Below are 25,879 nucleotides of genomic sequence, written 5' to 3'. Positions count from 1 at the left end.
ATGAACATAAAGAAATACTATAAAACAGATATAGTAAAAAAATCATATTGTCATCATCTCAAAAGATTGTCGTTGAATTTAGTACATACCATACATACATTTTGTATGTATTTTTTTCTTCATTTATGATTGTGTTAGGTAGGTACTGAGTTACACATTTTATTTATCAGATAACTATAAAAAAAAAACAATAATTTCATTGACATTGTTTGTCGCAAGAAGAAGTAGTGTCATTATAATGAGCACCAGTTTTTAGCTACAAACGTAGATTGGCTTAGGCAATCTGTTGATTGGAGTCAGTTTTGTAGTCCGCTAAGTCCCTATAAAATTGCATTAGTATGTATCTAACAGCTAACAGAATATAAAATCAAGCTCGACAAAATCGAACAAAGTGATTGTGTGCAATGAAAAATCAGGCGTTTGCAAAAACATTTCTTTCATAAGTTTAACACTTAATGAGAATAAATTTAGAGTATTGTTAGATTATGTATCTAACAGTTAACAGAATATGAAAACAAGCTCGACAAAATCGAACAAAGTGATTGTGTGTAATGAAAAATCAGGCGTTTACAAAAATATTTCTTTAATAATTTTAACACTTAATGAGAATAAATTTAGAGTATTGTTAGACTATGTTACTCTTTAAATATGGAAACAGACCAAAATGAGTGAGTATTTGCTTTTAATTGAACAATAAATACAAGTTTTTCATCACTATATTTTAAGATTTTTTTTCACTTATATTAATTGCCATCTAATAAGTAAAATCTATCACATTAGAAAGATAAACTTGTCAACCTTACACTGTAAAAATTTGAAGTTACTACGTTGACGCAATCTCATTTTATTTTAAAAACACTGAGTAAGGAAGCGATGTCCAACGCTTTGTATGGGCTCGATCCAGTGTGCAGCGATCCGGTATTAACGGTGGCGCCCCACTGTCAATGTCATGGATAGGACAGTTCAGTATTTTGGAACTATACTACTGAGGGCATAGTGTGAATTTATATCAAACGTCGCCACTAGTGACCGCGCTAAAAAATGTATGAACATTTTGGTTCTTGAAAGTTTCCGTTAGAGGGGCTGTACAATCCGTCATACATTTAATGACAATTTTTTACGCAATCGACATAAAATGCGTTTGACGTAAACTCACACTACGCCCCCTGAGGGCTGAATGTGAGTTTACATCACTAGTGGCTGAATGTGAGTTTACATCACTAGTGAGCGCGTAAAAAAATTACATTAATGTATGACGGATTGTACAGCGCCCTAGCGGATACTTTCAAGAACTGAAATCTTCATAGATTTTTTTTACACGCTCGCTAGTGACGACGTTTGATGTAAACTCACACTAAGCCCTTAGATCGGGTTTTTAAATGGGATATTAAAACACGTCCTATATTACTGAACGAGATCCTGCAAAAAACGTGATGTCTCCGTGTAATCATCATCATCATCAACAGCCCTTTACAGTCCACTGCTGGACTATGAGCCTCCTCCACTATAGTGGAGGGTTTTGCCATAATCTCCACGCTTGGCAGGCGGGTTGGAGATCGCAGTTTAAAAGATTGATGTTTTTCAGAGAGCGCTGCTGCCCATTCTCTGTTTCATGTGTAGTCCCTAAGTCGTCTCCGTGTAAACCGCCTTTAAGCTTGCACGGCGATCTGCGGTCGTCCTTATACCGATAATAAGTATTATTATGGTGCGTCCACACTGGGCGAATATGCTCGCGCGGCAAACTCGACATCCTGCTCACCCTGCTCTTGAGTGAGCAAGATGTCGAGTTTGCCGCGCGAGCATATTCGCTTAGTGTAAAGCCTGGTCCGTGAGCACGTAGAATTTTGTCCAATGACCCCAAGCTACTCATCCTTATCGCTCGAGCGTAATTATATTGCTGTCGCGACTGTGCGACGCGCGCCCGCAGTGAGTGTGCGAGTGCGACAGCAACATAATTACGCGCGAGCGATAAGGGTGGGTAGATTGGGGTCATTGGACAAAATTCTACGTGCTCACGGACCAGGTTTTAGACGCACCATTTATGTGACTCGTTATTTAAAAAAGCTATTAGTAAATGTGCTTATCAATCAATATGAACTCAATATGACGCTATCCTTGAGTATAAAACATGGCGCGTGACTTTCGCTTAGGCTTGCACGGCGATCTGCGGCGCGTCTTTATGTCTGGGCGCGCGCGGCGACGGAGCGGGCTTGCGCCGGCGCCGCGAGGATGGCGGAGTGCGCTCCTTGCCTTCCGCCGCTCGCTGCCATGCCTGGGGGAAGAAAAGAGTCTTATGCCCGTTTTCACCATCAATCCCTAATTTTTAAGTGACCCCTATGAAAACAAAACTCATGTTATGTGGCATGGGCAGGGGTGGCCAACCGGTTGTTGATCGCGTCTATTAGTCCAGTCGATCGTGGCAAGGCCAAAAATACTACATGATTGTGTACTAAACTATGCTGCTTCATTTAAGATTTCAAGAAGTATGTAAGTGGCAGATCGCCCAGGGTTTCGTTAGTAAACAGTTGATCTTATGTCTAATCAAGTTGACCACCCCTGCCATAGGGGTTATTTAAAAATTAGGGATTGATGGTGAAAACGGGCATTAGGCTAGGCTGGCTCCACAATTGATCTCTACATTGGTTCAAACGTGAAGATTTAGTACACGTTTAGTGCATAACTGAGTAATTACCTGGGGTATGGAAGCGGCACGGGCAGGGTGTTTTTATGAACGCCAAACATCAGCGAAACTTCATAAATGTGCTCTTGTATATGACTTGAATGCTTTGTCACGGCATGTTACCACTCCCATGTCGTTCCTATACCTCAGGAACTGACTCAGTTTGGCTTTAGACTTGTAAAAAGCTTGTTCCAATGTTGGTTCCAATACTATATTCTAAATCCAAACGTTTGACGAGTAGCGAAGAAAACCCTACCAGTGAAACGCTGAGTTTGTTGCAAGAAAAATTAAAACCAGTCTGAGATATTCACCATAGACCAATGTGACTTAAATTAAGAGGAGCTATCACGTAAGCTGTTAAACAATCTGCCAAAGAATAGTCGTGGCAGATGATAGATCACAAAGGTGTATTTGCTAAAGCCTGGTCTGCGAGCACGTAGAATTTTGTCCGATGACCTCAAGCTACCCATTCTTATCGCTCGCGCGTAATTATGTTGCTGTCGCGCTCTCACACTCACTGCGGGCGCCCGTCGCACAGTCGCGACAGCAATATAATTACGCGCGAGCGATAAGGATGGGTAGCTTGGGGGTCATCGGACAAAATTCTACGTGCTCGCAGACCAGACTATAGTAATAGTCAGAACCGGTAAACCAACCTCCTCAATCTTGATAACTTCTACAATCTCCATGACCTTCTTCTCAAGACTCTTGATGTAAAGACGCGCGTTGGTCTCGCTCACGCCGAACGACTTGCCGAGTAGCTTCATCAGAGGTAGGGAGTTGCATTCCGATGACCTGATGGAGAATATAATCATTTTAGAATAAAGTTATTTGCATTAAATAAAAAGTTATAAATGTGAAACTCTAGTCAGGAAGAGAGGAGAGATGGATGTTAAACTTGAACTTACAAGATATTTTTAGACCAGAAAAAAAAGACGATAGTTTAAAATCGGTTTTTGAAAGAGGGGCACGCACGCGATTAAAGGTAACGTAGCCTTGTTTGTGGACAGTGAATGCGTCATCATCAACGATTCGTAAATGATACAGGTATAGTTTGATGGAAAATCTATAATAATAATATAATTTTATTGTGATAGTATGTGACGGAACAGTGAGGGTAAATGTTAAAGACATAAGACCTAATAATAGCAAAACATTCTCAACCTCTAAATCAATAAGAAATAAAGAAATAGACTAATCATCTAATGGCCAGCTTGATGACATAATATTGTATTAAAATAAAACTGACCACCGAATTGGTCATCATGACACCTATACAAGGAGTTACATCCGCCTACAGACATTGTGGAACTTGTTTAATGATTTGTCGAAGATAGATAACTCACTCAATGCTTACTATAAAGGGAAATGCTTATGTTCATGGTCTAGATTTTGAATGCGCGAAGAGTATTATGATAATACAAAAGCAATTAATTGTTTAAATTAACTTTGTTAGTTTTAATTTTATGCTAAAATTGTATTATGCTAAGAATACCTAAGCAATGATTTAGCCGTGTAAAGTTTGCTTGTAGTCTCTCTACAGGCGTACCTGATTTATAATTTCCTTAGTAACAACTATAATGCATAATCTGCAGCGGTAGGAGCTATTCGTTTCAAGATATATCTCTTGTCCTCGTTTCAAGATCGCTTGAAGGGACATATTTAGTTCTTGGTATTAACATTTCCAGATACAGGTTGTATCTCATCATCATCATTTCAGCCATAGGACGTCCACTGCTGAACATAGGCCTCCCCCTAATGCTTCCCATGTTGATCGATTGACTGCTTCAAGCGCTTCCCTGCTACCTTTATGATGTCGTCGGTCCAACTTGTGGGTGGACGTCCCACACTGCGTTTTCCATACGCGGCCTCCATTCCAAAACCTTGCTGCCCCATCGGCCGTCAGTTCTGCTTACTATGTACCTTGCCCAGGTTGTATCTGCTGCTGCAATAAGGTGGCCTATTAATTAAGGCATCTGTACTCACATTGCTAAGCCCTGCATCTGCTGTGGTGGGGCTACTTGTGGGGCTATTCCTCGTTTGTAAGAGATGGCATAACTCTAATAAACTACATGAGTAAATAAATCTATCCTTAGATCTTAGGTAATTACATCGCTAGCGCCTGTATCTGCTGCAACAACGCGGCCAGTACCAGCTCGCAGCGCCACAGCGGCTCGTGCCTCCTCGGTGCTCGCTCGGCGTTACTCCAGTGTCGCTCGGAGGAACACTTCTAGGGTCCAGATGCTATCAATGTGAGAACTAGTTCTCACATTGCTAATTCCTCTTATCTTCTGAAGTGAGGGTTATTCTTCGAGTTACCCGTCTTTTATAAGGGTCGTCTGTACTCACATAGCTAGCGCCTGTATCTGCTGCAACAACGCGGCCAGTACCAGCTCGCTCGTGCGTCCTCGGTGCTCGCGCGGCGTTCCTCCAGCGTCGCTTGGAGGGACTCGATGCTGTCCTGCTGCTTGTAGTTTCGCTTGGTGTTTGGCACTTGTTGGTCTCTGACGTCATTTACGTACAAAGCAGATGCAAGCCAAAGCCTGTATCTGCTGGATGCGGGTTATTCATCGACAAGGGAAGAGATACCTGGAATTACCTCTGGAATCTGGTAATTACCTCTGGAACAGCTGCGGTGCTGATCATCAGGCTATCAGTGGTTCACAAGGGCTCTTACTTCTGGTCTGTACTTACATTGCTAGAGCCTATATCTGCTGCAACAACGCGGCCAGTACCAGCTCGCTGCGTGCGACAGCCGCTCGTGCCTCCTCGGTGCTCGCTCGGCGTTACTCCAGGGTCGCCCGGAGAAACACCTCTTGCGTCTCCCTCTCATACAGTCAAACCTTATGTCTGCTACCAAGCAGGTTATCAATGGTTCATAAGGGCTCTTACTTCTGGTCTGTACTTACATTGCTAGAGCCTATATCTGCTGCAACAACGCGGCCAGTACCAGCTCGCTGCGTGCGACAGCCGCTCGTGCCTCCTCGGTGCTCGCTCGGCGTTACTCCAGGGTCGCCCGGAGAAACACCTCTTGCGTCTCCCTCTCATACAGTCAAACCTTATGTCTGCTACCAAGCAGGTTATCAATGGTTCATAAGGGCTGTTACTTCTGGTCTGTACTTACATTGCTAGAGCCTATATCTGCTGCAACAACGCGGCCAGTACCAGCTCGCTGCGTGCGACAGCCGCTCGTGCCTCCTCGGTGCTCGCTCGGCGTTACTCCAGGGTCGCCCGGAGAAACACCTCTTGCGTCTCCCTCTCATACAGTCAAACCTTATGTCTGCTACCAAGCAGGTTATCAATGGTTCATAAGGGCTCTTACTTCTGGTCTGTACTTACATTGCTAGAGCCTATATCTGCTGCAACAACGCGGCCAGTACCAGCTCGCTGCGTGCGACAGCCGCTCGTGCCTCCTCGGTGCTCGCTCGGCGTTACTCCAGGGTCGCCCGGAGAAACACCTCTTGCGTCTCCCTCTCATACAGTCAAACCTTATGTCTGCTACCAAGCAGGTTATCAATGGTTCATAAGGGCTCTTACTTCTGGTCTGTACTTACATTGCTAGAGCCTATATCTGCTGCAACAACGCGGCCAGTACCAGCTCGCTGCGTGCGACAGCCGCTCGTGCCTCCTCGGTGCTCGCTCGGCGTTACTCCAGGGTCGCCCGGAGAAACACCTCTTGCGTCTCCCTCTCATACAGTCAAACCTTATGTCTGCTACCAAGCAGGTTATCAATGGTTCATAAGGGCTGTTACTTCTGGTCTGTACTTACATAGCCAGTGCTTGTATCTGCTGCAACAACGCGGCCAGTACCAGCTCGCTGCGAGCGACCGCAGCTCGTGCCTCCTCGGTGCTCGCTCGGCGTTCTTCCAGCGTCGCTTGGAGGGACTCGATGCTGTCCTGCTGCTTGTAGTTTCGCTTGGTGTTTGGCACTTGTTGGTCTCTGACGTCATTTACGTACAAAGCAGATGCAAGCCAAAGCCTGTATCTGCTGGATGCGGGTTATTCATCGACAAGGGAAGAGATACCTGGAATTACCTCTGGAATCTGGTAATTACCTCTGGAACAGCTGCGGTGCTGATCATCAGGCTATCAGTGGTTCACAAGGGCTCTTACTTCTGGTCTGTACTTACATTGCTAGAGCCTATATCTGCTGCAACAACGCGGCCAGTACCAGCTCGCTGCGTGCGACAGCCGCTCGTGCCTCCTCGGTGCTCGCTCGGCGTTACTCCAGGGTCGCCCGGAGAAACACCTCTTGCGTCTCCCTCTCATACAGTCAAACCTTATGTCTGCTACCAAGCAGGTTATCAATGGTTCATAAGGGCTGTTACTTCTGGTCTGTACTTACATAGCCAGTGCTTGTATCTGCTGCAACAACGCGGCCAGTACCAGCTCGCTGCGAGCGACCGCAGCTCGTGCCTCCTCGGTGCTCGCTCGGCGTTCTTCCAGCGTCGCTTGGAGGGACTCGATGCTGTCCTGCTGCTTGTAGTTTCGCTTGGTGTTTGGCACTTGTTGGTCTCTGACGTCATTTACGTACAAAGCAGATGCAAGCCAAAGCCTGTATCTGCTGGATGCGGGTTATTCATCGACAAGGGAAGAGATACCTGGAATTACCTCTGGAATCTGGTAATTACCTCTGGAACAGCTGCGGTGCTGATCATCAGGCTATCAGTGGTTCACAAGGGCTCTTACTTCTGGTCTGTACTTACATTGCTAGAGCCTATATCTGCTGCAACAACGCGGCCAGTACCAGCTCGCTGCGTGCGACAGCCGCTCGTGCCTCCTCGGTGCTCGCTCGGCGTTACTCCAGGGTCGCCCGGAGAAACACCTCTTGCGTCTCCCTCTCATACAGTCAAACCTTATGTCTGCTACCAAGCAGGTTATCAATGGTTCATAAGGGCTCTTACTTCTGGTCTGTACTTACATTGCTAGAGCCTATATCTGCTGCAACAACGCGGCCAGTACCAGCTCGCTGCGTGCGACAGCCGCTCGTGCCTCCTCGGTGCTCGCTCGGCGTTACTCCAGGGTCGCCCGGAGAAACACCTCTTGCGTCTCCCTCTCATACAGTCAAACCTTATGTCTGCTACCAAGCAGGTTATCAATGGTTCATAAGGGCTGTTACTTCTGGTCTGTACTTACATAGCCAGTGCTTGTATCTGCTGCAACAACGCGGCCAGTACCAGCTCTCTGCGAGCGACCGCAGCTCGTGCCTCCTCGGTGCTCGCTCGGCGTTCTTCCAGCGTCGCTTGGAGGGACTCGATGCTGTCCTGCTGCTTGTAGTTTCGCTTGGTGTTTGGCACTTGTTGGTCTCTGACGTCATTTACGTACAAAGCAGATGCAAGCCAAAGCCTGTATCTGCTGGATGCGGGTTATTCATCGACAAGGGAAGAGATACCTGGAATTACCTCTGGAATCTGGTAATTACCTCTGGAACAGCTGCGGTGCTGATCATCAGGCTATCAGTGGTTCACAAGGGCTCTTACTTCTGGTCTGTACTTACATTGCTAGAGCCTATATCTGCTGCAACAACGCGGCCAGTACCAGCTCGCTGCGTGCGACAGCCGCTCGTGCCTCCTCGGTGCTCGCTCGGCGTTACTCCAGGGTCGCCCGGAGAAACACCTCTTGCGTCTCCCTCTCATACAGTCAAACCTTATGTCTGCTACCAAGCAGGTTATCAATGGTTCATAAGGGCTCTTACTTCTGGTCTGTACTTACATTGCTAGAGCCTATATCTGCTGCAACAACGCGGCCAGTACCAGCTCGCTGCGTGCGACAGCCGCTCGTGCCTCCTCGGTGCTCGCTCGGCGTTACTCCAGGGTCGCCCGGAGAAACACCTCTTGCGTCTCCCTCTCATACAGTCAAACCTTATGTCTGCTACCAAGCAGGTTATCAATGGTTCATAAGGGCTCTTACTTCTGGTCTGTACTTACATTGCTAGAGCCTATATCTGCTGCAACAACGCGGCCAGTACCAGCTCGCTGCGTGCGACAGCCGCTCGTGCCTCCTCGGTGCTCGCTCGGCGTTACTCCAGGGTCGCCCGGAGAAACACCTCTTGCGTCTCCCTCTCATACAGTCAAACCTTATGTCTGCTACCAAGCAGGTTATCAATGGTTCATAAGGGCTCTTACTTCTGGTCTGTACTTACATTGCTAGAGCCTATATCTGCTGCAACAACGCGGCCAGTACCAGCTCGCTGCGTGCGACAGCCGCTCGTGCCTCCTCGGTGCTCGCTCGGCGTTACTCCAGGGTCGCCCGGAGAAACACCTCTTGCGTCTCCCTCTCATACAGTCAAACCTTATGTCTGCTACCAAGCAGGTTATCAATGGTTCATAAGGGCTCTTACTTCTGGTCTGTACTTACATTGCTAGAGCCTATATCTGCTGCAACAACGCGGCCAGTACCAGCTCGCTGCGTGCGACAGCCGCTCGTGCCTCCTCGGTGCTCGCTCGGCGTTACTCCAGGGTCGCCCGGAGAAACACCTCTTGCGTCTCCCTCTCATACAGTCAAACCTTATGTCTGCTACCAAGCAGGTTATCAATGGTTCATAAGGGCTGTTACTTCTGGTCTGTACTTACATAGCCAGTGCTTGTATCTGCTGCAACAACGCGGCCAGTACCAGCTCGCTGCGAGCGACCGCAGCTCGTGCCTCCTCGGTGCTCGCTCGGCGTTCTTCCAGCGTCGCTTGGAGGGACTCGATGCTGTCCTGCTGCTTGTAGTTTCGCTTGGTGTTTGGCACTTGTTGGTCTCTGACGTCATTTACGTACAAAGCAGATGCAAGCCAAAGCCTGTATCTGCTGGATGCGGGTTATTCATCGACAAGGGAAGAGATACCTGGAATTACCTCTGGAATCTGGTAATTACCTCTGGAACAGCTGCGGTGCTGATCATCAGGCTATCAGTGGTTCACAAGGGCTCTTACTTCTGGTCTGTACTTACATTGCTAGAGCCTATATCTGCTGCAACAACGCGGCCAGTACCAGCTCGCTGCGTGCGACAGCCGCTCGTGCCTCCTCGGTGCTCGCTCGGCGTTACTCCAGGGTCGCCCGGAGAAACACCTCTTGCGTCTCCCTCTCATACAGTCAAACCTTATGTCTGCTACCAAGCAGGTTATCAATGGTTCATAAGGGCTGTTACTTCTGGTCTGTACTTACATTGCTAGAGCCTGTATCTGCTGCAACAACGCGGCCAGTACTAGCTCGCTGCGCGCGACCGCAGCTCGTGCCTCCTCGGTGCTCGCTCGGCGTTCCTCCAGGGTCGCTCGGAGGGACTCGATGCTGTCTTGTTGCTTGTAGAGTTTAGCCTGGTGTTTGGCGCGCTCGTCCTCTGTGTGGTAGATTAAATGAGTAGTTGAATATGTCGAGAAAAATATTCATCGCTGCACACAGGAAAAAGGACGTTCACTGCTCAACCTAAACACAGTTAATGGGACTTTCACACTTCTCGTTCCCATCGCTGCAACTAGCCAGGTAGCTTAACCGCCAGTAAAACTCAACCAGTGAAGGTCAAGTTTGTCCCGGGGAAAGTCAAACTGTCATTGGACCCGCAACGTACAGTATTGTTGTGTTTCGGCAGTATATAGCCAGTTCCTCTGTGGTTGAGGATTCCGGGTGAAGCTCGCTTCCACCTTCGGCCTGATCGTCACTTACCATCAGGTGAGATATAGGCCAAGAGCTTCCTTGTTGTGGATAAAAAAAAAACGAAATTAATCAGAAGAACATAGGAGGAGGAGGTCGAAGTCACAAAAGTTTATCAACATTTTTTGTAAAGCATGAATACAGTTGCTAAATCTGCTCACGTTTGTTCGTTCGTTTCAATTAAACAACGTGCACTGCTGGATAAATGCCTCCCTCAAGGATTTACACAATGACCGGTGCTGCCCTGCCCGCATCCAGATGCTTCCCGCGTTCGGTCCACCCAGTGGAAGGCCTGCCTACATTATGTCTTCAGAATCCAATTTGTGATCGCTACTCGATAGCTTCTCTGCAAAGGTTTCAGTAGCGGTGTTGGTAATGGAACCAACTTACCAATATTAGCCTGGAGCATCCTCACGTTATCGCTCAGGTTCTTTAACTCAGTGTTGACCTCGTTGATGTAGTTGAAGAGGGCGTAGTTCTCCTCCTCCCGGCGGGTGAACTCCTGGATCAGCTTGTCCACGTCTTCTTCGCCGGTGAACTCCTGGAAATTTATGGAAAAAAGGGACAAAAATAGTTTTTGATCTATACATATAGTTTGGACAGTTGGGAGTGAACAACCGCCTCCGGGGTTTTGACAGGAATGGTAATATGGATATGGGCTTAAAATTATTTAAGGTGGTAGGATTAGGTATTTTGAGTAGAGGGGTTACAAAGGCTTTGCACCAGTTGCGAGGAAACACACCAGAGGATAAGGAAAAGTTAATGATATGGGTAATAAAAGGGAATAGGAATTTGAGAAGGATAAGGATCATGATACGGCTAATATCATCAAAACCTATGGCTTTGGATTTGATGGAAAGGATAGTTTTCCTGACCTCATCACCAGACACAGCCGACAACATAAAGACTTCAGGAAGTAGAAGAGTTGTGGCAGTTACCTCGTTGATAGTTTGTGATTGTTGTAATTATGACTGTTTTAAAACAATACTGACCCGTATAGCATCAAGCACATTGACATAGTTGTTGTAAGCCCGCATCTCCTCCTCCTGCTGCTCAAGCCTCTTGGCCTCGGCCTTCGCGTCAGCAGCCGTCAGCCGCACCGTGCCCTTGGTCCTCAGGAACTCTTCCAGCTTCAGGCTGTGGTCTAGTTGACGCTGGAGTTCGCGGACCTCCTAGAGTTTTGATGGGTTTGTCAAAGTCAAAGTCAAAATTTCTTTACTTGTATAGACTATTATACAGGGTGTTAGGCAAATGGGTATATGAGCCGACACTAGCCCATGTTAACATGGTCATTTTAATTTTCATACAAACCGGATTTTATAAAAAAAATTAGTATGAAAATTAAAAAAATTAAAATGATGATATCAAATTTCTCACTTCACCATACCATTTATATGCCCATGTTAACATGGGCTAGTGCCGGCTCATATACCCATTTACCTAACACCCTGTATAGTGCTTACAAATCGTCAAATATTTTGCTCTTAAGGAGCCTCTACATGTCTCATAATCTTTTTACCCTACCAGCGCTGCAGCGCTTCGAGACCAACATTTGGCAAGTGCTGAGAAAAAGCGCCGCAACAAACTCGGTCACCACTGTCTGGTTTGATATAGTGATATTGGAATGATTCTGTAGCTAACTTCACAATTTGATTGTACTCGTTATTGGAATTAAATAATTCGTCAGTGTCTCACGACTAATAGTGTCACTATAAACCAGAACACAACTTGAAAATAAACCTTCAATGTGGCCCACAATTTCTTTTGCTGTCATGATCGATTTTCTATCGATTTAGGAGGTTGTCAATTGGCTTCGTGAACTGGTGACTTAATAGGGTTTTGCTGTAGGTATAGTTCTTGCAACTCACGTAGGCAAGTGAGTGCGAGTGTAAATACGCATAACGATAGAACTTTTGATAAACGAACAGTAGCGAGCCACCACACATGTAAAGCTCACTCGTCTTCGTGAATTGCAACAACTATACACAATCTGAGGGTGCGTTTTGCCAGCTAACATAAAAACTTCCTTGACACATGTAACGAAACGTCTTGTATTAATTGAACGCGTGTTTTATACAAATATGGTCTTACCATGCAATGCTTCCTATAGTCGATGGCGGCCTTCTCCTTCAAGGCTTCGAGCTTGGTGCACCACTCCTCGCGCTGGTCGTAGGCCGTGATGGCCTGTTCCACCAGCTCCAGGATCTGGGTCTTGCCGTCCATCAGTCGCTTGAGCTGGTTCCTCCAGATCAGGTTGAAGAATTGACTGGAAATTTTCGATCAGTTGTTGTTTGGTGTTATCAGTTTTGTGTGGTGTACTACAAGTAAAAGTTTTTATCAATCCATGAGTGACTGATTCTGCGAAAATAGACGGTCATAAATAGGCCTGTAAATTCTACGCCTGTACCAAAACATCATAATTTTAGCTAACGGCAGTCCACTGCAGGACGTTAAGCTCCCCCAAAACGTCACAAAGCACGAGCTTTTTTCTGCTGCCAGATATTTTCTTGAGGTCGTCAGTCATCGAGTAGGCGAATGTCCTACGCTACGTTTGCCGGGAAAATATTTGAAATGCTAAAATTATTTAAGGTAAACATGGCAATTACCGGTCTCTTAATAGTTTGTCGATCTCTACCCTCATCTTGTAGTTCTCGCTGTTGACTGTGTTGAACTTCTTCATGGCGGTGTCGAGGCGGTTCTCCAGCTGGCTCAGCATGGTCTGGTTGGTCAGGGTCTTCGCGTATTCCTAGGAGAAGAATATAGTGAGTGACGAATGAAAAACTGCTACCACTTCCTACCTACCAATCTTGACTAGACATGCACACCATGTGCAAGAACTCTTTTGATGCATTGCTGGTTAAAATAATGATACTAAGCCGCCTATAATACCTACCTACCGTACCTGGATACCTACTCTTAGGCCCAGTTTTTTGATTCGTAGTTATAATAACCAATAGTCAAATTTGACAGATGTCAAGTGACAAGTGGTTAAATTTCAGAAAAAAATGTTTTTCGAACAATGGTTAGCTTGACTTTTAGTACATTTTTTAACTATTAGTTAACATTTTGTTAATATTTAACCATTAGTAGCAAAATTTAACAATTTGTTATTTTAACTATGAATCAAAAAACTGGGCCTTAGTGGGAAATAGAGTCGTAAGTATTATTAACCAAGACTGGTAGATGCGATTGCACTTCTCAGCAGAAGTGAACTTTTCTAAACTGAAGGAAGAGCCATACTATTCATAATTTAGCAGGAAAAGAGGACAAGCCTGTTGTGACCAACCAACCTTAATTGCCTCTGGTAAATTGGAAAGCGTCGTGTTTGCCAATTCCCATTTTATATAGAGTCGACCCTCCGTATTATGTGGCGGCTTGGTCCTGGGTCGTCTCAGTGTAACAAGAAAAACAACTCCAGAAGAACATAGGGTGCCGTGGAAACTAAATGACCTGATGAAAAGGCGACCCTTACCAGCTCACACCCAGTGCCCTTCGCCTTCAGCCCCTTGATCTCCTTCTGAACTTGCTTCAAGAGGAAGTCCAGCTCGCTGATGGTTCCCCTGTGCTCGCGGACCTCTGTGGAGAACCGCTCGTGTTCCTTCAGCAGGGAGACCAGCTTGTCACGAATTCGCACGTTCTCCATGACGTTAGAGGTGCTTTTGGTCAGCTGTTGGTCAAAGTTATGTTTTTATGAAGTTATAAGCAGACTGGTCGACTTAAAAAAAGGAATAATCTTATAAAAAAATATAGAAGCTTATGGACGTACCTATCATTCATTTTGTACAAAGATTAAAAAGAAATAGGAGGTCTCTTATGCCCGTTTTCACCATCAATCCCTAATTTTTAAGTGACCCCTATGTAAACAAAATTCCTATTATGACAAATAATAGGAATTTTGTTTACATAGGGGTCACTTAAAAATTAGGGATTGATGGTGAAAACGGGCATTAGAGTCCAAAAATACTCTTTTTAAGATTTATTGACCGTAGTAGGAGTAGGATGATTTTCACCGTTTGGTAGAAAAATATTTAATTTAAAATCTAGAGTAACAAGTAAGTAATTTCGATTAGCTATGTAGATTCGATAATTATGTAGGCTTGACTTCCCTTCTGCACACAGTGTCTCACAGATCCGAAGTCTCATGAAAAAGTAGTTCGTGAACAACTCGTACCTAATAATATGATTAAGTTATGAAAACCTTCGACCATCTTCCGTTTACTTTACTAAACGCCCTAAACCTTGCGCGAGGTCAACGTCAATTACTCGCAGCAGTTCGGTAACGTGATAACAAATAATTACCAAAAGCGATAAGCTTAGTCCAATTAACAGTCACGTGTCGCCGCATACCTGTGACGCAGGAACAGGTGTTGTGTGTTTACGAGTTCGTTCGTTCGTTTCAGACAAATTACTTCCACTGCTGGACCAAGGCCTCCTCAAAGGTTTTCCACAAAGACCGGTCCTGCACCGCCCGCATCCAGGCATCTCGCGACCTTAATCACCAGATTGTCGGTCCACCTAGTGGCACCTTCCGGATCGTGGCATTCGTGGCCACTCGAGAACTTTTCTGCCCCAGCGGCCATTAGCTCTACGAGCTATGTGTGTTTACAAGTGTGTTTTGTTGATATTCTACTAAAATTTTTGATGTTATTATCATTATCTTATACTAGGGCCACGCCTTAGCGTAATTTATCTCTCGATCCAATAGGATATTTTATGCTTCTTTCATCATTATCGTCAACAGCCTCAGTCAGCAGTCTACTGCTGCGGTGTATCCTATGAAGCTCATCACTGCTCCATTTTGCCTTGTCTTCGGTTTGTCGTTCCTAGTTTCTGCCAGCGACTTTTCGCTACTAATCACTGCTGCCTTCCCTGATACGTGTTATTTTACCCTGTCTTCGGCATGTCGCACTCAGCCCCTGTCAATGACTGACTTCGCATTCGTCACTACACGCAGCTGGAGGGCCTCCTACATTACGTTGGCATTATTTCTAAAACGCTACATGTCGTTGTTTTCTAATAAAAAGGTATAAAATTATAGTTAAATTCCGAACCACGTGCAGTGAATGACTCACTTAGAATTCATTGACACAAGTTTACAGCAATTAGCAACCAGCCCACGTACAAAGGGATTGACCAAAGGATTATTTTAATCCTTCCAGACCGTATACCGAGCCGCCTTTCAACTTTGATGCTTAATTAAACCCATGCAAGTTCCACGAACCAACAAAAGTCGTTTAAAATTAGTAGACATGCTACTTTAGGATCGGCGAATTTGCGACTTCACCCGTTCGGATGCGGTATAAGTCAGAAATGCGCGTTTCAGCGACTGTAGTATCAGAATCGCGCGTTTTGGCGACTGATGTCACTGCGTTGAGCTTCTGAAAAGCGACTCAACCGCCGCGTCTGGCGTGTGAAATGTGTGGTTGCTACATTCAGCTTCTAAAAAGCGACTAAATCGCCGATTGCCGATGCTAAAAGTTGCATATGTGTTGGTTATCTATTTGCGATTGTCTCTGCATGATGCATTGTGTATTGGCACAAAATAATTCTATGCCTTTCTCTCATGTTGTTCACAGAACAGAATATCAGTGACCGTAACGTGATATTATTGTTATTGTTTGTCAACATTTTTTTTTGTCTTTCATGAATGTGATGCTATATTATTTTGAGACCCTTAGGATGGTAGCTGTCCTTGATCGGAAGTAACAATTTGCCTAAGCATGCCATTATCCTAGACTTATACAATGTGTGTAACAAACTTTCTCAATCAAATCAGCCTATTCACATTCCGTTCATGTTTGTTCGTTCACTGCTTTTTACAAATGTGATAGTTAGATACATACGTCGTCTATGACTGAACGTAGGAAGGATTTAAAGTGTAATACATAAACTTAGACATGCTACACGTAGGTTCTTATTACGCGCCATTTTACCCTGGCTTCGGCTTCTGCCACCGACTTTTTGCAAGTCACACTACACTTATCTGGTAGGCTACCCTTCCTACCGAGCATTCTATTCAAGAATTCGTTTACTCGCCAAGATGGTGGTAGCTAGCCACATGGTCTCAGAACAAGTCTTAGCAGAGCCTCTCTGAGAATCGAACCCTTGACCTCTGAATCTTAACAAAGATGGACAGGACATCTCAAACCTTGAGCTCCATCATGATCTTCTCCAAGTCGGCGTTGAGGGTCTTGATAATGTTCCTCTGCACCCGCAGGGTCGGCTGCACGCTGCTCATCACGGTGGCTCGGTCTATCTCCATCACTCGGAACTGCGTACAAGATAGTTTTCTTTAGAAATAGCTTACCATAGATACACGGACTTCTCTACGATGTTGTTTCTACCAGTTATTGGACATACTATATGGGTCATTTAAGCGAGATATTGAACAGTCTTGTATTGACTTTAAACAGAAATGTTTTGTACCACCGAAGGCCAGCGCCTTTCCGCGCTTAAGTTACGGATAGTTTAGGATATGTCACCCTATCTAACTAATAAGGGTGACTGGTGGTGACTTTATCGGATATCTCATCAGCGACATGTGACCCTTAAAGCTGTGCTGTAGTTTATCTGATAGATAAGTTTGTAAGGAGCTGACGCCTATCAGGAACTTTATTGGCAAGTGTCAGGTAGAGATAAAAAAGTAATCATTTGTTACAGCATTGTCGTCATTGTCATCATAATACGGACGCGTCGTTAAATGTTCAATTTAATAAATTTTTAATTTTATTTATTGTCATTTCCACATAGCGTCTTTGACAGAAAGAAGTTATTTTGAGTTTCTGAACGCTTTTTTATTAAGCGCTTAATTACCTGTCTCTGTAGCTTAGAAAGCTCATCCTCAGCTATCTTCTCCATCTCCATATCGTCGCTAGGAGCCGTCATGGTGAAGAATTGAAGAACTTCTTCTTCTTCTCACAACGTGAAATAAACACCGCGAAAGTCTGGGGCGGACTGAAAAAAAACTTCTTCTCACAACTTGCAATCAATACAGGGGTCTGGGGTGGACTAAAAAACCAAAGCAAGTTTTGGTGCTGAAATCGAAGGATTGTAGAATCGATGGGGTAGCTAGGCAGCCGTGATAGGTTAGTACCTATGTACCTTAATAAATTGAATCACCACAAAGAAAATGCTTTTCAGGAAATGGATGCTTTTCCGAAATTACGGTTCGGTTAACGGTTGGATTGATAGTTCATGCTTTCGTTAGTGAAAAACCTATAAAATTACTAAAATTTTAAGCGCTGAAAGCATTTCAAAAAGGAAATAGGCCAAGGCAAGAAGGTAAATAAAGCGGTCGTAGAGATCAAAAGCTTTGATGTTGAAAGTGACATCTATTGCTCAAGAAATAGGGCATCTGGTGGTGCCGATGGTGGATTATTTATTTTTACCATATTATTATGATCAGTTGCCTGTCGTTAGACTTATAATAATTAAGGAAAAAGTCCAAAAGAGGTTAATTATCTCTGAATTTTTAATGTCAATTGTATAACATCATAATAAAAAAATATTATGCTAGTAATTATTTATGCTAAAATAATAACAGAATCGCTAATTCAATAGTTCGGGGAAAGTATCTATAATAAGTAATTAACGATCATTGCTTAATCATGATTAATGCTGTTTTCTTTTTAGATTGTTTTATTCTTAGACTATGCGCAGACCACCGATTTTTAGTTGGCCGATAGTTGTGCGTTGTGCCCGATTTTAAATTGTATGAGGAATCGGCCAAATCGAATTGGTGTAATGTGCGCACTTCCATACATGGCCATACTGATCAACTGCCAGACTTAACTATCGGCCGACGAAAAATCGATGGTCTGCGCCTAGACTTATGGGCAATAATTTCTGTGGTCAAAAAACCCTATAAAACTTTTCATGGCAAAAACATTGTACAGATGTGCTACTCGAAACTAGAGATGTAACGAAGCTTCGATTCCGGTTCCGTTAAGTCGGAACTTCCGATTATTATTACACTTTCGGTTCCGACTTCGGTTCCGATACTTTTGTATCGGATGTTAATCGGAGGTCGAAAAACACACACAAAGCGGGCGGCGCGCGACGGCCTGTGCCGAACAATACATTACTTTTGGAGTCCATTTTGATTTAATTTGTTTTAACTTTTGTTCATTTATTGTAATGTAACCAAATGTAACTCGCTACTTTGGGTTTTAATTAAACTTTAAATTCATTAATTTTATCTTTTGTTTATTTGGAATTATGCCAATTTTGTTTTTTATTTTATAATAATAAATAAAAATGAAAAGAATTGACTATAAATCATGTTTTATTTGTCCATAAACAAACTGACCCTGCATCCGATTTCGATTCCGATTCCGATAAATCAAATTTGAAAACTCCGATTCCGATTTCGGTTCCGATAAAACTACCTCCGTTACATCCCTGCTCGAAACCATTTGAAAATTATTTACCTATTATTTTTTGCGACCAAATGCGTAATTGCCAAAAATGTACTAGCCAGACAGTATTGTTTTCTATTGACATACAATACTATTATTTCAATTAATAACTAAAATTGTAAAATGTCAATATGACGTCAAGTAAGTATTTAAAAAAATTAATAGCTTTTTTATCGCGGTTTATCGCTGCGTAAATTATGAAATGTCACACAGTGTATTTAAATGTGAAGTAATGGATAACTGAGTAAATAATATTAGCATGATTTGAAAAATGATTAGGCGGTTTCTTTTGACAATTATTTATAATTAATTATTGAAATAATACAACAAATGAATTGCCAGATTCAGCCGACTCTTGTCGCTGAGCTCGCTTTCTTTCGGACAACAAATCATCAAAAATAAATGGGAGAAATATTTAGGTAAAGACGTAGGTACTTAATTTTAATGAATGTGTATTCAGTGGACAAAATATTGCGGCTGTTTGTTACGGGAATCGAACCCACTACTTTTTGCTGAGAGTTTTTCCACTAAGCTTCAGATCCCGGTGCTATTGCGCGATCTCTGAACAAATAATTTCGCCAAAATATGACTAGCATGCATTAGATCATGGAGGTAGACCGGTCCTCGCTTCGTGCCTATTTCCGTGACCGTCAGTTTTAGATGGTCATTAAACCAAATATCTCCGCCATTGAATAAAACTTAATAGTCAAGGCCCGCTTTTTGCTTTGCGATGATTTAATTTAAAGGATTCAGTATGAGATCACTTCCTACAGTTTGCCAACAATAAAGTATAATATTTCACAATTTTTCGACTGGCCAAGCCGACCACTCTCTTCGTATCACCTTGATGTAGTATAGCTGTCTCTTTCGCGCGTATACACTTTGCTCTGCTACCTGTCTGTTGCTGTTTCGTTCGTTCGCACGTGCATGTCGAGTCATTGAGAAGGTTGCGGACAGATGTGCCATTCTGTTTTTACCTACTTCGTATTGTCATTTAATAATTTTAATCATCTTTAGAGTTTTGATTTCTGTAATTAAATTTTTTGGCTGTCCATATTACGTTTTCTTTTTCAGAGTATTAATAACATGTCTGAAAGCAATTAAAAAAGTAGTCAGTAATTTCTTAATTAACATTATCAAAACCATTTAAGATTTAAAGTCTATAGCCGCACTGGATTTAATAATTTGTGTAGATAGAATATATATTGAAAATTTGACATGTAATGAACATTATGAATAAATTTCTTATTCTTATTCTTATTCTTATTCTTAGATAATTTTTTTGGACCACACAATTTTATAAATCAGTGCATTTATTTAATGGTAAAAAATATTTATTTTCAATATGAAAAAGGCTCCAATATTAATTTCCAACCCTCATCTGTTGATGTAAAAGATTGCCTTAAATATTATTTATTTATTACTTAAAAATGACGTTCGTTTCCAAATATTTTTTATTCTCCAACCCTACTTCAATGCCTAACCCGCCTTCTGTCGCCATCATAATCTATGACCGCTGCACTTCGTTGCGGGCCTTCGGTCTCGCTCGGCACTGTTGTGCCCGAACCGTCGTCGAGGCAACACCGCGTTGCTCTCGGCATCGAACCAACGCGGCGCGCCGTGCAGTGTTGTGAACCGGAAATGTTGAAGTGATACACAATTAGTTATAATGGCATTAAAAAAAGATCTCGAATTGAATGTGAACATTTTCAAAAGCATCAAGCTACCCAAAACAACGAAAATCCAACAGGCTATAGACAAACTGTTCAAAAAGAATACCTACACCAAAATAGTGCAAAGTTAACTCACACTATTCAGTTTTAGAACGTATTAAGTAGATAAATGGCTGGTGAAGTTAACACAAATAGTAGAAGTAGTGATATTAGTAAACCTGAACCGCCGGATCGTAACAAATCGCCTGATTTCATAACTGATGAGACAGAGTTTGTTGGGAAGGGGAATATACGGTCGTCTACACCAATAAGTAAGCACAGGAGGAGCAGATCTCGAAGTGGAACTAGGATAACAGCTAAGGCTTTGAGTTTATCGGACGAAGGATTCTACCAGGACTTGGAGGAGTACGTGTTGGAAATGGCGAGTTCAAGGGAAGGTGGTATGGACGGCGGGATTGAGCCCGACGTCTGGAGTCAGCTGCAGCAGAAGGAATCTGACCTTTTGCTGGCCGCTGAGCTGGGGAAAGCGCTGTTGGAGAAGAACGAAGAACTGAAAAAGGAACAGGAGCGAGTCGTCGAGGAATACTCCAAAAAACTTGAGGTAAGTGCTGATTTCAAGTCACTCCGTCAGAATTTATGTTATTACCCACAAAAAATTTTTACGTTCAGTTTTTCTAATTCTCAAAAATTTATTAACCAAATTGCGTATAGTTTTAGCGATAGGTACTTAACGTATTGTTGTGTAATTAACTTTAGTTTGAATTCCTTCAATTAACGGGTGGTTTAGTTAATTAAGTATATTATAACTTATAAGAATTGTTTTTGCTGCTAATGGTTCTATCCTCTTTCCTATTCACGCCCCTCGATGCTGAGGGTCGTAGAGTTTCATAATGAACTTAATGTTTCTTGTTTTATATTTTATATTTGTTTTTATTTGTCTTTAAACACAGAAACAACATTCCAAATTGTTCCTCAAGTTCATTAAGGTTAGAGGAAGTTCTTTCCCATTTTCAATCGTTGGGTTTTCGTTTTTGAAACTTTTTGGTTTGTTTTATAAGCCTCAGTTCTCTGTTTAGACATTTTAAAAGAGTGAATAGTTAACACCATTAACTTGAATTGACGTTTGTCTGAGCTTATTTTTGTTTACGGTTGTCTGGTTTGGTTTAGTGGTAAGCTCCACAGACCACAAAGTAAGCGGTCTTAGGTTCAATTTGCAAGTTTGTGACGACATACGTTTGTTTTTTGAACTGCGTCATGGACTTTTATTGAAATATCGTTTATTACATCTTCAGTAGCTGGGATTTAACAAAAATTGACAGTTTTAACAGTAACTTTTTTCTACGAATCGCCGTTGTTTGAAGCAACCTTTTCTTTCTTTCGACTTTTCAGTAACCTTTTCCATCAAAATTCTGCTATTGCCTGTTACTTGTGATTGTTTTTGTGCGTCTCTTAATTACAAAATAGCTGCAGATACTCCTAAAAACTCATTACAAAGAATGCGCTATTGGATTGTTCATTAGACTAGAAAAACTCTTTGAGAATTGGTTTTGTAATTGGTAATGTTGAATGGCGGTCTGTGGGAACGGGCGTATCGGGCTTGTCGAAAAATTTTACTCAATTGATAGATATGTTGTTATAGTGTGTGATATCTTTTTATTTGCGGATTTCTTTAGCTGTAGGGGGCAATTTTGGCTCAAAACAAAAAACGGATTTGATTTCTTACCTTTATAGCAGTGTCGATAAACAAAACAACATACCTAGTTCGATAGGGCAATATTAGCTAGCTTTATTGTCGCCCATTTACTTTTAGTTGGTTGCAAGATATGTAGTTTGCTCAATTTCCATATTTTTTGTTGAGCGTGACCCTTATTAATTTACTACAGTAATCGATTAGTATGTGATGTAATGTACTTTTACGTTAATAGGATTTCTTCGCATCTGTAATCCTAAGTATTATTAACTTGAAAAATTTACTGCCTCCGATAGGACACAAACCCACCACCTTTTGCTGGATAAACTGCACTGAAAGCCTACTTATGGAGTCATTGCTAAATTCATCTATCGATTGTTTTTCACGCTGTTTTCATGGGTTCCGATGACTAATCCTACATTTGTTTTATCGTCGAATCAATTTATCGCAACAGTTATTGAGTTGAGATAAGCGCCAAAATTCAAGGGAAAAGCCGTTTTATAGGCGATATAATGGCGTTATGTTTCCATAGTTTGCTATCGTGTTTATTTATATTTTTTTAATTAGCAACAAGGTAAAAACGCGTGGATCACGTATATGTTCTTGTACAGTTGAGGGCTCATCAGACTATTCAGTTTTGTTACGAAATAACACATATTATAACGGAATAAGATACTAAATTGTTTACCTTCGTTTGTACACCAATTTTAAAATGTACAAGTACAGTCGACAGCACATCAAGCTATACATTTTCGTTGCAAACTCGCCCCTATCGCAACTACGTAAGATACCGCAGTGTTTACGTTGACGTGCTGTCGACCGTACATCGGTTTTGAACAATTGTTTAAGCAATCTTGCGTCATTCTCTGCTTACCAAATATCATATACCTAAATTTTTTATTTTAATAAATAGGTACGTAGGTTTTTCGTGAGTGAATTCTTTTTGACTTTGCAAAGTTGGTTAGGTTAGGATAAGTTATAAATTGCATATATTGTCACAATAATATTGATAAAGATAGATTAATCAGATAAAATGGTCGAGGTATAATTCATATTAGCATAGAAAATAATAAATAACGATATATTCAGAGTAAATTGATAACTCCTGCCTGTTTTGTTGGTATATATTTACATAATATTATTAATAATATATGGTTTATAAAAAAACAATTATCAGCTACTAGCCTTCATTTTAAATCTCCCGGATAGTTCAATACGAAACCGACGACCAATGGAAGAACTCTTAATTCTATTCGAAAGAGAAATCATTACGAGACATAAAGGCCGTTTTTTATAGCCGTTTTCGGTCTTTTGGACAAAGGGTTCGTTCCATTCTTAAGGTTAAGCAATAGTCAAATTATTGAGTAAGGGTTTGGAAAAATCGCGTAAGATGAATCGTGAGAATTTGGGAGTTAGAGATTTGAAATTACGCCATATTTTTGAGCGACATCTTTTCCGGGATAAATGATGAAATAGTTTATTCTGTCCCTGATCTTTATATCTATAAAAAGGAAAGATTTATTGATTGTTTGTTTATATTGAATAGACTCCGAAAATACGGAGCCGATTTCAAAAATTCTTACACCATTAAAATCATACATTATTTCTGAAGAACATTATTCGGTAAGTACGCAGAGTCAGCTAATTTTTATTAAAATCAGTTCTGCAAACAGCAGCAGGCATCAAATTAAAAATAATCTTAATAAAACCATTAATGGAAGGGCTTTCAAAGTAGGTACTGTTAATGTTTTTGTTCCGATACCCCCTGCTAGTAAAGAAAATATCAGAGTAAAGAAGTAAACGACTTTAGCTAAACAGATTGTCCCAGATTCAAGTCCCAGCGGGAGGGAACTTCAAAACGAATGAAGCACAAACAAATATTTGACTGTCAACAGTTATATGGGCTAAAATTTTTTAACATTAAAGAAATTAACCGACGACCTCTTAGGGCCGAGTTCACCGAGTTTTAAAACGGCTGTTTAACACTTACAGCCTTACTTATAAAAATCAACTAATCAACGTCTAAGCAACTAATTAACTAATGACTCGTTAACTTCTTAATCAGTAATTAAATATTTCTCACTTATAAACACTGCTTAAGCGTCACTTAACTAATTAACTGTTAATTAGAGTTTTTCTTTTTTAAATCCACCTGAACCGAACTTCAGACCAGTTCTAATGCCAAAATGCCGAAAGCCAATGCTAAAATTAAGAATAATAAACGTCAAAGTTATGTCAAATTAAACGCTGTCTGTCAGTCAACTGTCAAGTCTACAACAACAAACAAACAAAAGTACTGTAGCGACTATGTCCCACATACGCCATATTAAAATTATGTACCAATTATAATAATATACACTAGATAATATTGTAATACTTCTTGTACAAACTTAAGATGTAAATGCTTTGTTAGTTTTTAGCGCAATTTTAAGGCATGGTAATTTTAGTTTCTCACGCACATGCACCCTTAGGACGCCTTTAGGATTTTATTGTCGGAATGTTTATTGTTTAACTCTTTTTAGTGTTTCGGGTTTCGCCGACGTAACATGTGGTGTATTATTAGTCCATTGAATTATTTTAACTGTGTAGGTATTAAGAAACACCAACCGTTGTAATGTCTATCTATTGTTATACTTTCACTTTGTATTATGTTTGCGTCAACCTTTGCCATGTGTTTCATACTATTTTTTGTGTGTATCTTCGCGCAGCGCAGCAACACAGCGCGTTGCATGGCACGTCACGCATCAGCTGTTAACTTTTTGATCCGCCATTTTGGTAATTAGGGCTTTAAACAAGGGTCCGACGCTGTTTAACTTGACAGTTATTTAAGCAGTCACTAAGACGTTGGTTAACACTAATTATCGTTTTTAAGTTAAGATATTATTTAATAGACCGTTAAACTGTGTCTTAATTTTAATAAACGTTTATAAGTAAGGCTGTTAAACTACTGATCAAGTCATTTTTAATGTTCACCACACGTTAACCAGTGTTTATAGCCCTTAAACAGCCGATCATTATAACCGAGGTCCAAAGCATCGTTTAACCGTCGTTTAGTACCATTTGTTGGACACATGGCATTTTTCTATGAGTTTGGCTGCAACAGATGCATCATTGTTTCGAATTTCGCTGGTTTTGAGAATAGATAAACAAACATGCAGTAAATGTTCAATGCATTAATTGATAACTATCAAGATCACTACAAGCCTTCTTGAAAATCTTAAAGATATAAGAGTCCAGACCAAGGCGACCTAGAGGCTAGATGACAAAATTTCAATTATTTGTCCGCCAGACAGATAATTAGAAAATATTAAACTCAAAAATATTACCTTATCTCTTTTTTTTTCACAGTGCTACATCGAGTTGAAATGGCGTGTTACGTCACGCCTATGTAGATTTTTTACTCAACAATGACGTCACGCGACATTTCATCTCAATATAATACTGTAAAAAATTATTCAATTATGAAATAATACGCGTCCAATTTTTTTTTATTATCTGTCTGACGGACTAAATAGAATTTCGATTTCATTATCCAGTTATCATCCCAATTCACAGCAAACAAACATAACATCAACACCCTCTATGATCCTATGATCAACACGGAGAATAAAATTAGCACGAGTGACATTTGACTTGACAGTAACAGCGCCGCGTGACGTTATTACGCGTCCAAATTGAACACTACAGGCTAGCTTAATGATCCCAATGCTTTCTCGAACTTCGAAATTCACTTCACTGATGTTGCGGGTGTACATGGGCGACGGCAATTGCTTACCATCAGGTGATCC

The 25,879-nt window shown here is 41.8% G+C and overlaps 2 protein-coding genes across 2 annotated transcripts in view; one reads left to right on the top strand and one right to left on the bottom strand.

Annotated features, from left to right (window-relative positions):
• Positions 1-2,146: 2,146 nt before the first annotated feature.
• LOC135082496 (uncharacterized) lies at positions 2,147-17,196 on the bottom strand. The gene is made up of 15 exons (XM_063977293.1): positions 17,125-17,196; positions 16,460-16,582; positions 13,784-13,978; positions 12,918-13,057; positions 12,403-12,577; positions 11,304-11,483; positions 10,702-10,852; positions 9,829-10,000; positions 9,253-9,468; positions 7,817-8,032; positions 7,026-7,241; positions 6,450-6,665; positions 5,071-5,229; positions 3,337-3,475; positions 2,147-2,272 (listed from the first exon to the last, which is right to left on the bottom strand). The coding sequence occupies exons 1-15, from the start codon at positions 17,194-17,196 to the stop codon at positions 2,147-2,149; spliced, it is 2,496 nt and encodes an 831-aa protein (XP_063833363.1).
• Positions 17,197-20,290: 3,094 nt separating this feature from the next.
• The window catches only part of LOC135082495 (bicaudal D-related protein homolog), a 189,961-nt gene continuing 184,372 nt past the window's right edge, over positions 20,291-25,879 (top strand). Inside the window, exon 1 of the mRNA XM_063977291.1 lies at positions 20,291-21,002. Within this exon, the coding sequence (XP_063833361.1) occupies positions 20,571-21,002 (432 nt within the window). The 5' untranslated portion in view covers positions 20,291-20,570. The remainder of the gene's footprint in view (positions 21,003-25,879) is intronic.

This window comes from Ostrinia nubilalis, chromosome 21, assembly GCF_963855985.1.
Source record: "Ostrinia nubilalis chromosome 21, ilOstNubi1.1, whole genome shotgun sequence".
Classification (NCBI taxonomy): Eukaryota; Metazoa; Arthropoda; class Insecta; order Lepidoptera; family Crambidae; genus Ostrinia; species Ostrinia nubilalis.
The sequence above is the reverse complement of the archived record's forward strand: the minus strand, read 5'-3'. Positions and strand labels throughout refer to the sequence as shown.

Excerpts from the sequence above, each read along its gene's own strand:
- LOC135082496 (XM_063977293.1), bottom strand. The coding sequence starts at position 17,196 with ATGACGGCTCCTAGCGACGATATGGAGATGGAGAAGATAGCTGAGGAT. Across the intron at positions 13,979-16,459 it reads AGATCATGATGGAGCTCAAG|CTGACCAAAAGCACCTCTAA; the intron begins GTTTGAGATGTC and ends TTTGACCAACAG. Across the intron at positions 9,469-9,828 it reads CAGATACAGGCTCTAGCAAT|ATACAGGCTTTGGCTTGCAT; the intron begins GTAAGTACAGAC and ends CGCATCCAGCAG.